General features: G+C 41.9%; 1 protein-coding gene across 1 annotated transcript in view; it reads left to right on the forward strand.

Annotated features, from left to right (window-relative positions):
- The first annotated feature begins 3,436 nt into the window (after window positions 1-3,436).
- Window positions 3,437-18,043, forward strand: part of ADGRA1 (adhesion G protein-coupled receptor A1) — an 816,325-nt gene continuing 801,718 nt past the window's right edge. Inside the window, exon 1 of the mRNA XM_030202995.1 lies at window positions 3,437-4,001. Coding sequence (XP_030058855.1) covers window positions 3,784-4,001 — 218 coding nt within the window. The 5' untranslated portion in view covers window positions 3,437-3,783. The remainder of the gene's footprint in view (window positions 4,002-18,043) is intronic.

Genomic DNA, 18,043 nt, shown 5'->3' on the forward strand with positions numbered 1-18,043 from the left:
GTACAATTTAACAAAGAGAGACAGTCCCTGCTCAAAGAGCTTACAATCTAATAGACAAGTGAACGGTCGGTCCGATAGGGGCAGTCAAATTGGGGCAGTCTGGATTCACTGAACGGTAAGGGTTAGGTGCTGAACGCAGCATTGAAGAGGTGGGCTTTAAGCAAAGACTTGAAGACGGCCAGGGAGAGGGCTTGGCGTAAGGGCTCAGGAAGGTTGTTCCAAGCATAGGGTGAGGCGAGGCAGAATGAGCGGAGCCTGGAGTTGGCGGTGGTGGAGAAGGGTACTGAGAGGAGGGATTTATCCTGTGAACGGAGGTTACGGGCGGGAACGTAAGGGGAGATGAGGGTAGAAAGATAGTGAGGGGCAGCAGACTGAGTGCATTTGTAGGTAAGAAGGAGAAGCTTGAATTGAATGCGGTATCTGATCGGAAGCCAGTGAAGTGACCTGAGGAGAGGGGTGATATGAGTATATCGGTTCTGGCAGAATATGAGACGTGCAGCAGAGTTCTGAACAGATTGAAGGGGGGATAGATGGCTAAGTGGGAGGCCGATGAAGAGTAAGTTGCAGTAGTCCAGGCGAGAGGTAATGAGAGCGTGGACGAGAGTTCGGGTGGTGTGTTCAGAGAGGAAAGGGCGAATTTTGCTGATGTTAAAGAGGAAGAAGCGACAGGTCTTGGCTTTCTGCTGGATATGCGCAGAGAAGGAGAGAGAGGAGTCAAAGATGACTCCGAGGTTGCGGGCAGATGAGACGGGGAGGATGAGGGTGTTATCAACTGAGATAGAAAGTGGAGGAAGAGGAGAAGTGGGTTTTGGTGGAAAGACGATAACCTCGGTCTTGGACATGTTCAGTTTCAGGTGGCGGTTGGACATCCAGGCAGCAATGTCGGATAAGCAGGCCGATACCTTTGCCTGGGTCTCCGCGGTGATGTCTGGTGTGGAGAGATACAGTTGGGTGTCATCAGCATAGAGATGATACTGGAAACCATGAGATGAGATCAGGGAGCCCAGGGAAGAGGTGTAGATTGAGAAGAGAAGGGGTCCAAGGACAGATCCCTGGGGAACACCAACAGATAAGGGGATGGGGGTGGAGGAAGATCCATGAGAGTGAACTTTGAAGGTGCGGTGGGAGAGATAGGAGGAGAACCAGGAGAGGACAGAGCCCTGGAACCAAAATGAGGACAGTGTGGCAAGAAGTTCTGCTTTGAGCATGCGCCATTTCCGCCACTACAGAAAAATTTCCTGTAATTATTAGCATGGTGCTGACTCAGAGGTAATCACTGCCCGGTTGCTGCTGGTTACCGCAGGGACCCTTGCCACCACCTCAGTGGGTGGTGGTAAGTGCTTCCCCCTACATGGCCATGAGGTAAATGCAATTTTACTTCATGGCCTTGTTGATTTTCTGCCTTTTTTTTTACCTGTGCAGCAAAAATGGCCACCACTGCAGGGTACTGTTTACTGTAGCTTGGAAGAAGGGTCCACCTTGGAGCATTTATTTATTTTATTTCAGATTTTGCTCACACCTTTTCAGTACTAACTCCAGGTAAGTTACATTCAGGTAAACTGGGTAGTTCCCTGTCCCTAAAGGACTCATAATCTAGGTTTGTACATAAGTACATAAGTAATGCCACACTGGGAAAAGACCAAGGGTCCATTGAGCCTAGCATCCTGTCCACGACAGCGGCCAATCCAGGCCAAGGGCACCTTGCGAGCTTCCCAAACGTACAAACATTCTATACATGTTATTCCTGGAATTGTGGATTTTTCCCAAGTCCATTTAGTAGTGGTTTATGGACTTGTCCTTTAGGAAACCGACACCCCTATTTAAACTCTGCTAAGCTAACCGTCTTCACCACGTTCTCCAGCAACGAATTCCAGAGTTTAATTATGCGTTGGGTGAAGAAAACATTTCTCTGATTTGTTTTAAATTTATTACACTGTAGTTTCATCGCATGCCCCCTAGTCCTAGTAGTTTTGGAAAGCGTGAACAGACGCTTCACATCCACCTGTTCCACTCCACTCATTATTTTATATACCTCTATCATGTCTCCCCTCAACCGCCTCTTCTCCAAGCTGAAAAGCCCTAGCCTCCTTAGTCTTTTTTCATAGGGAAGTCGTCCCATCCCCGCTATGGGGGGTTAAGTGACTTGGCCAAGATCATGGGAAGCAGCAGTGGGATTTCAACTGGCCACCTCTGGATATCAAGGCCAGTATACTAACCACTAAGTCACTCCTGGTGCTCAGAAACAATTATGGTGGAGAAGGACTTTCAGCTTGGAACTGCAGTGAGGTTCTGCAAAGGAGCCAGCTTAGCTAGCAAATTGTGTGGCAGTTTGGTGGTGTGTACTGGCTGCCCAGCTAAATTGCACTGGGCAGCAGATGATAGAGGAAATCCTAGTTTGGGGTTAGGTCAGGATTGCACTGCAATGATTGAATTGCACCTTATGGTCTCAGGCTGTGGGCTGTTTTTTTGATGCCATGACGAATTTCTGGTTTATATCTTGTATTGGGGGGCTGGAAAGAGGGGATGGGAGGTTTACACTGCCCGTGTTACCAAAATTGAATTTTATTTTTTTTTTAGGAAAAGTTCAAAAACAATTGAGCAATTTTTGGCCAGTTCACAGGGATCTGATTGAAAGAGGGCTCCCATGAATCAGCATTTCTACAGTAAAGCTGTTTGATTTTCTCCAGATTCTCTGTAACTGGGCTGAATTTTTGCCTGGTTCTGAGTTCCTATGGTTCTCACATTTCCAGCCAGCTGCATTTTTAATCCAAACTTCAGTTTCTGAAAAGTGATAGCTTGTAGCCTTATGAGTGTGTTGTTTTTAAAATAGCAATACTAATCTTCTGTATAACTTAAAAAAAAATCATTAAGTAGGAACAGATGCGTTGCAATCCGAGCTATTTTATTATTTACAATATATTTTTTTCCATGCACTTACAGTGATCTGAAGTTTTGATTCTTTAAGATAAGAGAGAAGAAAACATATATTCCCGATAAGGAAAAGGCAAATCCTGAATAGAAGTCTTGTACCAAGGCGATGAGAAGAAATGTTAAGTGGTGCTCTTTTTTTGTGCAGCGAGACAGAGCCTGCGGGCGGAATAAAACCAAGAGACAGGAATTAAAGGCATTAACGATTAGTTGATGTCTTACTTCTTGAAAGTTTTGCTTCTGTGTACTTTTCAGCTAGTAGGCATGGAGAGATCTGGGCTGTGAACGGTGCTTATTCCTATGTGTGTGTATAGCACGTGAATATTTCCAAGTTCAATCAGGCTGGGAAGGTGGGTAGAGGAGACCCTCAGGAAAGGGGGGGGGGCGGACCCCGGAGTGACGTCATTGCTCGGGATCACCCTCTCTCTCAACACTGGAGGAAGCACTCAGACCCCGGGCCGGCAGGACCCCCTGCTCTCCTGCTGTCTTTGATTTTTTTTTTTTTTTTAATTATTGGGATGTCTTTGCCGGGACTTTGACTGCTTGATGGTTAGCAGGAGCAGAGGAAGGGTTCGTTGTGTGCTGCGAGACTGGCCTGTCCTCCTCTGGAGATTTGAAGGAAGTGAAACAAGCTAAAAACCCGACTGCTGCAGCTTTTAACCGGTCTGAACTTAAAAGTAGCTCCAGCCTCTTGCCAGTCGTCCTCGACGTTCTCCTCACTGTACTATGCAGGCACTGGGCTTCCCAGGACAAGTTGCCTGCTGTCATTAAAGGGAAATGTTTGGTTTTTGCAGCCCTGCAGCAGCAGAAAACCAAGGATTTGGATAAGATAAGTAATGGGCAGGGGTCATCACCATGCAGTTGCTCTGCCTAGTTGGCTTAGTCGCGGCTTTAGCAGGGGGCTCTTCCAGCAACAGAAACTGCCCGAACCTGATCATTGACAGCTGCCTGTGCACTGCTGAGCGCTCCAAGGGACCTGAGAGGCAAACTATTCGCATCAAAGTGATTTGCAGTGGAGGAGAGTTAGTGGAAACTTTACAGCCCACTTTGCTGCCTAACAGGACAGTTACCCTGTAAGTATCTCTCTCTCCTTTGAGTTGTATTCCGACGACAGGAAAGAAATGTGTTATTTATGTTAAACTGAAATTTTCAGACTTAAAATCAGTGACTATCTGATCACAGGCAGCGAAGCTTGCGGGTATTTAAACTTCTTCAGTGTTATGCTTTAAATCTGAATGTCCCCGTGCCAGGTTAGGAAACTGCTCCCACTGCACAATGAAAAAATGAACATAATTATTTACATTACACATTCCATGCTGCAATCCTTTGAGTTCCCCAAACACCTCAGTCCCCTTCCCCTCCCCACGCAAGTACAATATGTATGGTAATACATAATGATCGCCTTTTCGTTTGCAATCAAAAGTGTGGTATGTTATGATTTACCCACTGAAAGAACTGCACTGTTCATGCGACAGTGTTTTATGCACAGTTATGAAAAATCCATGGAATAAGAAAATCGATTGCACCATGATGGGCAGTTATCCTGACAACAAATCTGAATGCAATGCACTGACTGAAAGCAACCTACATAACAGCAGAAAGCAGGTCCACGTCTGAAGCGTCATTCCGTTTGCCCTGTCAATCATTATCCTCTGATAAGAAGTGCATGCTTTTGCGTGGTGGTTCTTTTACTTTTGAAGTAGGGAGTGGCTTCCGCGCTGAAACGGGTTAGTTGGCTCAGTTACATAGAACAGGCAATGCTTAGATAAAACGAACAGAATGCCAATATTTTATTATACGTATAGTACAAGGCATATACGTATAATAAAATATTGGAAGCAGACATGTATATACAGTATCTGCTTAGAAGTGTGGAGCACTTAAGAAAGGGCCCTGCCTGTCTGGTGCAATAGAAGCAATCAGGCTAGACAAATAATTTGCCATTACCTACACCTCTGGTCTAAACTTTAAAATGCAAGGAGAAAGAAGAGGGCTACATCGTAATCCAATGTCACTGTAAAGCGTTGTTCGAAGGCGCCCAGTATATCACAAAACCGAACTTGACATGCCTGTTTTTTTTTTTTTTTTTGTAAGGAAGGGTTGTTTATTAGATCTCTCTCGCCCCGTCATGTGGCGTTGATGTCTATTCATTACCCCTTAATAATTTCATTCATTTCCAGTTACCTCTGTGGAGCTCTTAATTTAACGACCAACTGGTTTAGGAAGGTGAAGAGAAACACCAATCACTCCAGCTGTGTGAACATTTCCACTCTAAATCCCACACTCAGGATACGCTCAGTAGATTTATATCTTAGTAACTAAACAGATGTGCTCTCTCCATTGTTCACCTACCGCTCAGCTAAGTAAAATTGAAGCAAGTTATGAAGTAAGTTTTCAGACAGCTGTTCAGCTCTCACATAAAGTTTACTTCTGTGGTTTGTTTTATTTAAGAAGCAAAACATTCCACATTTCCCAAAAGAGTTAACAGAGGCGAACCTTGAACAAACTCATGAAGTATGTTTCTGCCTTGTAGGGGAAACTGGTAGGAGCGTCCAAAACCTTAAGCTGTTGCAAACAAAAAATGTCTAATCACGTGTGTGTGTGGGGGGGGGGGGGAGGGGGGGGGGGGTGCTGGAGGTGGTTCTTCCATTTACAAAATTACCCCTAGTTTAGGTATTCAAAAACATAGGAGCTTGGGTATTTAATATAATTTTATATAAATATGTAGCTAAACGCATGTTTGAGGAAGATATGATGTTATTTTGATTTATTAGTGAGAGTTCATTTGTTTTAATGTAATCGAAAGCATAAACAATGCTTTTTAACTTTCTGGTATCTTTATTCACCTAGAAGCCTGGACTGTCTTTGCTTTCAGGTTTTCTTTTTTCAAAATCATCAGAAACTTTTTCAGATTGGGGCCTGCCAGCAAGATTTTTTTTTTCATTTTTATAATTTTTCAAGTGCAACAATTTACATTTCAGAATACTATAATCTTTGTTTTATATGCATTTTTTCCATGATGGAAATGCATGCCACTCTAGACGGTGTACAGTTGACATTTCTTCACAGATGTTAAATGTGGTGTGCTTAGGTCTGGAAGTATTCAATAAAGGTTCATAGGAAGACCAGGCAGTTTCCTTTACTTCAGCACTTCCCCCCCTCCCCCATAGATATTTAGAAGAAACTTTGGAAATAATGATAGCTACAACTCCAGCTATAGGTGTTAGTAAAGAAAATACATGCCATAAATTAGGTGTGTCCAAGGGAGAAAGAGAGGTTCACATGCTTTAATGTGGTTTGCTGCTACATTATTTCTGGCGGTCATAAATGCATTTTCCATATGTAGGCTGTGCTGGATTGTAAGTTATCGGTCTACTAGTTAGTTGAGAGACCAGTGTGTTTTTACATTTGGTTTCCTAGCTGGATGGAATTTATTGGAAAAAAAAACCCCCATTTCCCCCTCCAGTCAGTTTTATTAGCTGTTAGAGAAAGATCCCAAGCAGATGCGTTATAACTTTGGATTTAAAGATACCAAGCAAGTATCAGGGAACACTGTAATATATACCATAAATTTGGTTTGGGGACCAGAATTATGTATAAACTGACTTAAATAGGTATTTAGGAAGATTTTAGTATGCTGTCTTTGTCTCCTTTTACCCTCTGAAAAGTGAATTTACACATGTAAATCGGCAAATCCATGTAAGACATGATTTTAGAAAAGGTGACTACGTGGCAGCATGCAGAGATTTAAAGGAGGTATGACCAGGGGTGTGGTTTAGACATGCATTGGGTGTTTTAGAACAATATGTATAACTCAGGTAATTTTCCCATTGACATTTGCCCATGCAATTACCCTGCCTCCCCCCCCCCCCCACATAAACATAACTTGTCACATTGGATATGGGGTTTGGAGGAGAGCTTGATAGAGGATTGTGCTCACTTCTCTGGCACTCAAAACCACCACCCTTTACAAAAGGCTGGAGGACTGCTTCTTAATAGAAAAGATTATAAAATTTGCTAATAGTACAATCATGTCTTACAGTTTGTTTATTTTGATTTGAAAAAAAAATCACCCTTATACACAGCAAGTGAGGAACAATCAAAAATCAAAAGTAAGAAGAAACTTCATAAAATATAGAACAGGATTCATCGATCACACGACGCAGTCACCAAAAGCAAAGCGAGAGAGAGAGAGAAATAAGAGGAAGTCAATAAAATAATCATTCTGCTATGCTAATCAAGCTAACATGTACAGAAGGTGACCTCTCCACAGGAGAAACGAAAGCCAAACAAAATGAACAGTGGATCCCAAAAATTCCTCTCTCAGATGGTGTTTCTTGAACAAAGTCTTTACTCAAATCTGTAAAAATCAACCCGACACGAGTCGTGTTTTGGCCTTAAAGGCCTGCGTCAGGGGTCTATTGATTTATTGATACAATAATTATCTGACAAAACGATTGTCTCTCAGTCGTTTGTCAAACTATATGAGATATCACATCTGATGTGCTGCAACTCACAGCCTTACTGTCAAACGTGGTTCGCCTTTAAGGCCGAAACATGACTCGTGTCGGGTCAATTTTTACAGATTTGAATAAAGACTTTGTTCAAGAAACACCATCTGAGAGAGGAATTTTTTGGATCCACTGTTCATTTTGTTAATGTTAATCAAGCTAACAGACTGCAGTAATTATCTGTAGACTAGGGAAATCAGTTTATAACTAAGGAAAAGGTAGGTTTTCAGACCGGTTTTGAAGCTACTAAGGGACCCTTTTACAAAGGCATGTAAAGGCCTACACGTGTACAGTGCGCGTCAAATTGACATTACCGCCTGGCCAGCACATGTGCCTGGCGGTAGTTTCGAGTTTGGCGCATGCCGAAAACCCACGGTAGAAAATAATTTTCTATTTTCTACCGCTGGGGCGTTCCCGGCAGTAATCGGCAGTTGACACGTGCTGGACGGTTGCTGCGTGGGTAACGTATGAGCCCTTACCGCTAAGTCAATGGGTGGCGTTAAGGGCTCAGGCCATAAACAGATGCGTGTGGGTGTTCATTTTGCCACATGTCCATTTCCCGGCCCAAACACCCCCTCCCCCTTTCTCAGATGCAGTGGAGAAATTGTCCAGTGCACATCCATACACACCCCCCCACACTACTGCAGGCCACTTTTGGTGTGCCTTTGTAAAGGGGTCCCTAAATGTGGTTTCTGATTTTAGTGAAAGGGGTAAACTGTTCCACAGGAAGAGGACCAGAAAATAAAAAACACTTTTCCTCGTGGATTCCAAATATGCTCGAGAGGGACTAGGGAGAACAAGTCTATGATCATTTGTTGAATGTAGTAGTCAAGTGGGAGAATAAGGAATTGTCAGTTTGGCTAAGTAGCCTGGTAGATCAGTATAAAATTTTCTAAAGAGGGGATGATGTGATCTCTTCAATTTGGGGGTGCACTAGTGGTTTTAGTGCATGCTAATGATTAACACGAGCTAAATACTAGAGATGCCCATAGAAATATATGGGGGATACCGTAATCCTCATTAATCCCTTTCATATTTTTTTATATTTTAAATCTTTTTTATATATAGTTTTAGTCCATTAATTGCCTTCATAAACATTTCCAAACTTCTTCTTAATCATAGTTCATTCTATTCCATATGTATCAAACTTGTTCAAGAGTTAATACTTAGTTTATAAGTATTAACTCTTGAACAAGTTTGATGCATACGGAATAGAATGAACTGTGATTAAGAAGAAGTTTGGAAATGTTTATGAAGGCAATTAATGGACTAAAACTATATATAAAAAAGATTAAAAAGATTAAAAATATAAAAAATATGAATCAGATTAATGAGGATTATGGTATCCCCTCTATAAATATGCTTGGCTCATGAAGAAATGTATTAGCCAATTAAGAGGTGGATACGTTGATCTGATGATCCTATTATGACTGTCTGATCACATAGACCTGTATACATTCAGAGATAAATTAGCAGAGAGGTTGAGCGTATATATAAAGAGTAATTGAATGCTCCCTTCACTATTTGAAATTATAAGGGTGCCATGCATACGGAATAGAATGAACTGTGATTAAGAAGAAGTTTGGAAATGTTTATGAAGGCAATTAATGGACTAAAACTATATATAAAAAAGATTAAAAAGATTAAAAATATAAAAAATATGAATCAGATTAATGAGGATTATGGTATCCCCTCTATAAATATGCTTGGCTCATGAAGAAATGTATTAGCCAATTAAGAGGTGGATACGTTGATCTGATGATCCTATTATGACTGTCTGATCACATAGACCTGTATACATTCAGAGATAAATTAGCAGAGAGGTTGAGCGTATATATAAAGAGTAATTGAATGCTCCCTTCACTATTTGAAATTATAAGGGTGCCGTTTGCCGACTTCATAGAAATATATGGGCATCTCTAACGTTTAGCATGCGCTTATATTTAGCGTGCGCTAAAAACGCTACCATGCCTTTGTAAAAGGACTTCTCTGTATTATATAGAACACATACCACAGTGTTCTGGAGGGTTTGGAGTCTTTTAAGTTTGCATTTAGAGATAACTGCATAAACCACATTACAGTAGTCAAGATGGGAGCTGATGAATGCGCAGAATAGTGAATGTATGGTAATGTAGCATTACCTATTAAGAAACCCCTAGTAATGCCACTTTCTTTTAATATCTTCATTTATAAAGTATACATGCTTCTTTGATGGCTTTATGTGGGTTTATGTGTACAGATATGTACAAAATGCTGAGTTATGCACTATTCTATATCTGTATGTATATCACCTATAGTGTGTAAGTGCAAGATGGACATTTATATGGGCAGAGTCTGGGTGGGACATAGGCAGGGCACACATTTTCATGTGTAACTTATAAAATGCTATAAGTTATGTGTGTATCTTCTGAATTTAGTCACAAGTTTTAAGTGCCTCTACCTAAAACATAGGTATGCATCTGACTTGTTATGCTCATATTTACTGTTGAAGGAATTCTGCGCAATTGCACAGTGCAGAATTTGTACAGAATTCTCCACCCCTGCAGAACATGCAGAATTCCGCACTTGCTGTTATGAATTCTGAGAAGCTGTCAGCATCAGCTGCTCTCTCCCCCTCCACCACAGAGATTGCTTGGTAGAAGGAAGAGGAAGTGAACTGCTGCAGATCGGGTCACTTCCTCCTCCTCTGCCAATTTAGACCCAACTGTATATGTGAACTGTGCGGTTCATAAACACAGTCAGGTCTAAGCCAGCAGACGAGAAGGAAGTGACCAGATATTCAGCGATTCACTTCCTCCTCCTTCTCCAGTCACATGATCTCTGTGGAGGAGGGGGGGAGAGAAGCAGATGCTGGCTGGATGTGCCATGGGGAGGATGGAAGGGGGCAAAGCAAGGTGAGTGTACCATGGGGAGGGGGGAGTAGAGTAGCAAAGCAAAGTGAGAGCATGCCCTGGGGTTTCGGGGGTGGGGGTGGCGGCAGAGGTGTAGCCAGAGGACCAATTCTGGATGGGCCTTAGCCCAAGGTAGATGTAATTCTCTCCCCTCACCCCTTCCCCAGTCTCTGCCATCAGCTCCTCAACATATAAATACCTGAGCTGGCTTGGATGTCAAGCCCTGCCAGTTGAAGACCTCTCCTGCCTAGTCATGCCTGCAGCAGCACTTATTCAGCAGGTTCTTCATATCTAATGCTGGCTCTCTCATGCATACTCAGAGCTGAAGTGAGCATGAGTGAGAGAGCCGGCATTAGCGATGAAGCGGGCCTGATGAATAAGTGCTGCTGGAGGTGCAAGTCAGGCAGGAGAGGTCTTCAGCTCATGAGGCTTGGCATCCTCGTCAGCCAGGAAGCAAAGGGGTCCCGAGCCAAAAGTGAGGGGACCAGGCCCCCAAGGCTTCCCAGTGGCCCCACTGGGTGGAAGCAGTGAAAGCTGAGAGTGTGCCCTGGGGTTTCTGGGGATGGGGATGGAGGACAGTAAAAGCTGATAGTCTGTCTATATTGGGGATGGGAGGGGGACAGAAGAAGCTAAGGGTTTGCCATGGATATGGTGGGAGAGAGAATGATAGCTAGGAAGAGAAGAAGAAAGAATGTGATTTAGGGGCGTGTGCTTGGTGAAAGGAAGAATAAGAGGTAAAGAAGTGCACTGGGGGGGAGGAGAATGAGAGGTGGGGGCATTTCATGTAGGAGAAGACTTTGGGGGCAGAGTGAGGGGTCTTCCTGGGAATTAGAGGGAGAGAGAACTGCAGAGTGAGAGGTAGAACTGGGGAGACCAGAGCCTGAGAAGGGAGAAGGGAAAAGACAGGCCTTATAATGGGGAAATTCTGTGCAAATGGAATACAAATAAACAATGCAGAATTTTGCAGATTTGAGCACAGAAGTTTCAAAAATTTGGTGCAGTATTCATTGTTGCAAATTAGAGACTCTGCGCTGGGCATCAGTTTGACACATGTAAAAGAACATTTTCAGATATTTACACGATAGAATTTATAAGCATCCAGAAACTTGTAATGGATTTCACAGTTTAACCCTCCCCCCACCCTCCTTTCAGTTTGTACAGAGCAAGATCTCACATCTAACCCAGAAAGTGGTCACAGAAAGAACTTTCAAAACAAGTGGACATAACAACAGATGCATTCATACATTCCCAAGAAAACAGAACATACAAGATATTTAGAAGGCAGTTCTAAAACAGAACAACAGTATTTAGGCACCAAATGATCATATTCCATAAAGGAAAATAGACACCTATGTTCCTTTATAGAATAGGCTTCTACCCTGCCCCTTTATGTATTCATACAAGTCTTAGCAAATATGCAGCCTTTTAGAAAAGTACTGGTGTACTTTAAATACACAGATCAAAAAGTCTATTTTCTACAGACAACCTGTGCAAAGTTATCCTCCTTACCATTCCTATCCATGAAGTTATTTTTTCACATGTGTAATTTCTAAATTCAAACTGGCACTCATGCTAATACAATATTTTCTAAAGTAATATATGCTGTTTGTTTTACTTTGGCATTATTTACCCTTTGCATAAACAAACTTCTGCAATGCAATCACTTAGTCATTACAGTTTGGGTTTCTATTTTGCTGTTTCCGTGCTGGTACCAGAATAAAACCAGCCACTATTTTGACAATTGTAATCTCTTTTATTGGACCAAGATGCAAAATGTCATTTTATTATATTGTTAACTTTTATTATTAAATATCATATTATTACTGAATGGAAACTACTTTCAGCCCAGCCTCATAAGTCTTCTGTCTTTAGTAGCGGGGGGGGGGGGGGGGGGGCAGTGTTTGATGTTAAATTAAAAGAAGCAGCTTTGACTCATGCAGAATAAGGGATGTTATCAGCTGGCGTTAAGCTTTCAGCGGTAAGGGCAGTGTTGCATTTGTACACTGTTTCTAAGCATTGGGAAGGAATAGCTAAGCACCTCATTAAGGGGGTCTTTTACTAAGACGCACTCACGTTTTTGGCACGCGCTAAAATTGGCACACGCTAAACATTAGAGACGCCCATAGGAATGCATTGACGTCTCTAACGTTTAGCGTGCGCCTATTTTTAGCACACGCTAAAAATGTGAGCACGCCTTAGTAAAAGACCCCCTGCATTTACATACCATTTGCGCTAATCTTTGGCGCGCAGTTCTCCCCCAGCGGTTAGTGCTTCCTGAACATTCTGTGAACCCTAATACCAGCACTAATTACCTCTAGCACCGGCGTTAGGTTTTGAGCATAGGCCCATCAGTCAGTTAAATTGACTTACAAGCTGCATGGTAGCAATAAAAAACAAACAAAAGAAAAAACACCCAGCTCACAAATTACTGTTAAGAAATAAAAACCCTACTCCTAAACAAAAGAAAGCACAATGTCTTACCCATATACACTGATTTAAAAAATAAATCTTCAAAACACATTTCAGCCCCCTACTGACTGTTCTGGCCGAATATCTTCCAGTAATCTATTCCATTCACGAGGAACGGTAAGATTAAGGGTTTTTACCTCTAGCTGCTGCTGCTATCCTTTGAACTGAAGCAGGAAGCTCCAATAACAAACGAACCTGTGACTGCAAAATATGGTTTAATGCATCAACCTTCCATTCCTCTTTCAAATACTGTAGACCTAACCTATATAAAACTTGCGTGGTCAAAGACAGGGCCCTAAAACAAATCTGACATGCTACAAGAAGTCAATAGAGCTCTGCCACCCTAATACAGTTAGCCACCTGGCTATGTTCTAGATAAATTGAAGCTTCTTCGTTACCGTCTTTGGTAGACTAAAACTGGATGTTACGGTAGTCTAATTGTGATATCATTATCACATGCAGCATCAAGGCAAAAGTTTTCTGTTCTAAAAAGGGGAGAAAAAGATGTAGCTGTCATTGATGGAACTATACAAAATGGCTGTACTTACCTTCCCATATTCAAATCAATGTCTAGTTCCACTCCTAAGCACTTCACCTGATCCTTTATTTCTAACAGATGATCATCCATCATCATGAAGAAATGCTTAACCCTATATCTGAAATATCTGAGTAAATGATTTTAAATAAATACTGAAAAGTAGTAGTGATTGTAGACTCTTGGTTTACCCCACACTTCAAAGGAATGAAATTCATCAGAGTATCTTTCCACATTACTGCTTACACTCAGTTCACCAAAAGTGACAAAGACTATTCTAGTATTGCTTCCACCATCCCAATGTTCTTAGGCTTAGACCTGGTGAGATGGGTTTCTTTAGATCTATTAGCATCACTGTATACAACTCTATTGGATGGTCTTACGGACAAGTGAGCTAATCCATTTTTTACACTTGAAGTGGTTGGCCCAGTTGCCCATGTGGCTAGTGAGGAGGCCCGTTTAATCAAGTGCAAAAATCTGCGCAATTCATTGGCTTTTTGCTTAGTCCACTTGTCCATAGGTAAATATTGATGACTTGGAGGAGCATAATCGAACGGGACACCCAAGGTTTCATGAGGGCGTCCTCACAGGACGGCCCTGTGAAGGGGCGGGGAAACCTGTATTGTATTATCGAAACAAGATGGGCGTCCATTTTTCGTTTCGATAATACGGTCGGAGACGCCCAAATCTCAACATTTAGGTCGACCTTAGAGATGGTTGTCCCCGGTTATCGGCCATACTGGAAACCGAGGACACCCATCTCAAATATGACCAAATCCAAGCCCTTTGGTCATGGGAGGAGCCAGCATTCATAGTGCACTGGGCCCCCTGACATGCCAGGACACCAACTGGGCACTCTAGGGGGCACTGCAGTGGACTTCACAAATTGCTCCCAGGTGCATAGCTACCTTCCCTTGGGTGCTGAGCTCCCCAAAACCCACTTCCCACAAATGTATGCCACTACCATAGCCCTAAGGGGTGAAGGGGGCACCTACATGTGGGTACAGTGGGTTTTGGAGGGCTCACATTTACCACTACAAGTGTAACAGATAGGGGGGATGGGCCTGGGTCTGCCTGGCTGAAGTGCACTGCACCCACTAAAACTGCTCCAGGGACCTGCATACTGCTGTCATGGAGCTGGGTATGACATTTGAGGCTGGCAAAAAAAAATTTAAGTTTTTTTTTTTGGGTGGGAATGGGTTGGTGACCACTGGGGTAGGTCATCCCTGATTCCCTCCGGTGGTCATCTGATCAGTTCGGGCACCTTTTTGAGGCTTGGACGCAAGAAAAAATGGACCAAGTAAAGTCAGCCAAGTGCTCGTCAGGGACGCCCTTCTTTTTTCCATTATTGGCCAAGGATGCCCATCTCTTAATCACGCCCCAGTTCTGCCTTCACTACGGTGCCGACATGCCCCCATGAACTTTGGAAGCAGTTGAGGATGCCCAAAATTGGCTTACGATTATGCCGATTTGGGCGACCCTGAGAGAAGGACGCCCATCTCCCGATTTGTGTTGGAAGATGGGCGCCCTTCTCTTTTGAAAATAAGCCTATTGATGTACTAGCCCATTTCTCTGTAAGACCATCCAATTCAAAGTATCTGTAATTTTAGTGTATCATTGGAATATTAGGAAAGAATAGTGGAGGCCTCAATGTTATAAGCTATCTTCTCCTTCTTGTAAACAATTGCAGGTTTGTACCACCTCATCTCTTGCTGGCAGCTTAGTAGCATGAGTTCAAATGGGCCACAGTACTGCTTTGTCTCATGCTGGCAACACAACTCCTATATTATTCTTTGTAATTCCCTATGATAGCGGGCTTTCACAAAACATAGCCAAACAGTGGGTAAAAAGTGAACACAAGTTTTGTTTATTTTATAATTTTTTTTTTTTTTAATTTTTATTTTAAGATTTTACACTTTATAATCAAGTACATACTTGTTTGAAAAGCAATACATTGCAAAACTGATATAAGGAAAATAAAAATAAATTGCAAGAAAAACATTTAACTTCATGCTCAAGTCCACAATTGGAAACAAGGTGTTGGAAATGGAATATATTTGAAGTATTTTTATCAGGATGGAGCTAGTAAAGATAACAGGTCAGTGTTTGAGAGCGTTTAAACATAATCAATGGGTAGATGTTTAAATGCCCCTATTCTGCCTTCAAGTAAGAAATGTTGTTAGTTGAGCCGGATCAAATTTAAAGGATAGTTTTCCTTTCTTTCACATGTTGTTAACTGTAGTCCTCCAACAAAGAAAAACAAAGTTCTGATTCCTGTCAGGCACAGGAACCTCACAGTGTGCACAGGGAAACAGCTTAAACTCAGCAGTAACAAACAGGCAAGCCACAAAACTTCAGTTTTCCAAAGTTCAGACAAAGCCCCTTTTCCTACCTTGGGAATCTGCTGGTATTTTACCCGTATATGGTAGCTACATATGCTGGAGGGTGGCTCCTTCCTTCCCTGGGCCTTCCTGCCTTGTCTCCCTTTTGTGGGTTTAACTGCCCTGAGTGCACCATGCCCTCCCTACTAAGTATTCCAGGGTCCAGCCTTTCAATGTGACCTTGTAAGGGGATGTTGTTAAGAGGAACTGGCAACTTCCTGTACACTCCATCACAATCCCTCCAAAATGTGAGGGCCTCATGTCTTTTAAACATGAATAGAGAGTATATGCAAAATAAACTGTGTCATAAAAAAGCAGAGGTCACAGAACTATAATGTCAAAAAGCATCATTAACAGTGATATAGAACTTACAACTTGTATTCAGTGTTGCAATTAGAGACTCTCTGCTGGGCACAAAGAAGTATTATATGTCATCATTTTGATGACACATGCAAGTGAACATTTTCAGATATTTACACAATTGGATTTATAAGCATGCAGAAACTTTTAAAGGATTTAGCAGTTTACAAAAACCCTAATATTTATGTTAGATGCCGGCAACTTCGGTCAAACTCAGTGTAGTGCAACATCTCACATCTAACCCAGAAAGTGGACACAGAAAGAACTTTTAAAACAAGTGGACATAATTATAGATGCATTCATGTATTCGCAAGAAAACACAATATACATGACATTTATGAGGCAGTTCGAAAACCGGGCACCACCATTTAGACACCAAATTATCATTCATAGTGAGCATATTCTATAAGAACATACAGAAAAATTGAGGTACCCACATTTATGAGAGCTCTATGACTTGTGTAAATGTTAGCAACTAAATATATTTACATTATTTTATAAGATGTGTCCATTAAATGTTGGTCACCTCCTAACCCCTGCACATTCTTCTTCCCTTTCAACACCCTTCTAATTGCAGTCTGCCACAGTGCAGGATTATAGAATGCCATTTAGGTGTGCTACTACAGTATACACGTCTAAGCGTACACTTACCTGCATGGGTGGCAATATTCTACAAATTTAAGTGTGTATAAGGTGTTTAAATTTAGGTAACCTCTTATAGAATGAAGGGGTTACTACTGCATATAGGAAAGGAGACTTAGAAAACAAAAAAAAGTAAGGGAACAAGTTCATGCTTTTGTCTTTATTCTTTCACTTATATTATCAATAATGCAAACTTATGTAGAAATTTCAAGGTGGTGAAACAATGGGACAAGGCGGTGGTCAAAGCCAGAAGGCTGCTAGGCTACATGGAAGGAGGCACAACCATCTGAATAAAGGAGGTATTGGTGCCCCTGTATAGGTCATTGGTGAAGCCTCACTTGGAGTGCTTTGTTCAGTTTTGGATGACATATCTTGCTAAGGACATAAAGAATTCTTGAAGCAGTTCAGAGGAAGGCAATAGAAATGGCATGGGGTTTGTGCCACAAGACATATGAGAAGAGACTTGAAAACCTGAATATGCATACCCTAGAGGAAAGGAGGGACAGGGGAGATACAGATGTTTAAATGCTTGAAAAGTATTCATATAAACAGATCTTTTTCAGAGATCGGGTAACAATAGATTTAGAGCAGTGGTTTTCAATTCTGTCCTCAGGGACTACCTGGCCAGTCAGGTTTTCAGGATATTCACAATGAATATTCATGAGAGAGAAATGCATGCACTGCCTCCACTGCATGTAAATCTTTCTCATGAATATTCATTGTGGATATCCTGAACACCTGACTGGCTGGAGTGCCTCCAAGACCAGGTTTGGGAACCACTGGACTAAGGAGTAAAATCTGAAAATACTTTTTCATTGAGAGGGTGATCGATACCTGGAATACTGTCCATGGGGAGGTGGTGGAGAGAAAAACAGGGTTGGAATTCAAAAATGTAGGATAAACTTAGTGGATCCCTGTAGAGAGAGAGAGGAAGGAATCAAAGCTAAATTTTAATGACCTTCATTAAACAGGGCATAGTGGGGGTGGGGTAAGGGGAAACCTGTACAGAACAGCACATACAACTCTGGCTGCCTTGTTGGGCAAACTGGATGGACTATACATGTCTTTATCTGCTGTCATTTATTTAGTTATTATGTATGTAAGTGGAATTTTACAGCAACATTTGAGCATGTAGAATAGTACTTTGTTCATGTAGTTATAAAATTACCTGGGGGTATATACGAGCTTAAGATTAGGAATTAAGAAAGCATGGTCACACATGTACTGATTCTTATTTAATTTCATATTAAAAGCAAATTTAAGCCAGAAAGGTCTCCCAACTGCAGGACCTGAGGTCACTTAAGAAAAAATCCCCTTCTTTCAACT

This window comes from Microcaecilia unicolor, chromosome 5 (assembly GCF_901765095.1).
Source record: "Microcaecilia unicolor chromosome 5, aMicUni1.1, whole genome shotgun sequence".
Lineage (NCBI taxonomy): Eukaryota > Metazoa > Chordata > Amphibia > Gymnophiona > Siphonopidae > Microcaecilia > Microcaecilia unicolor.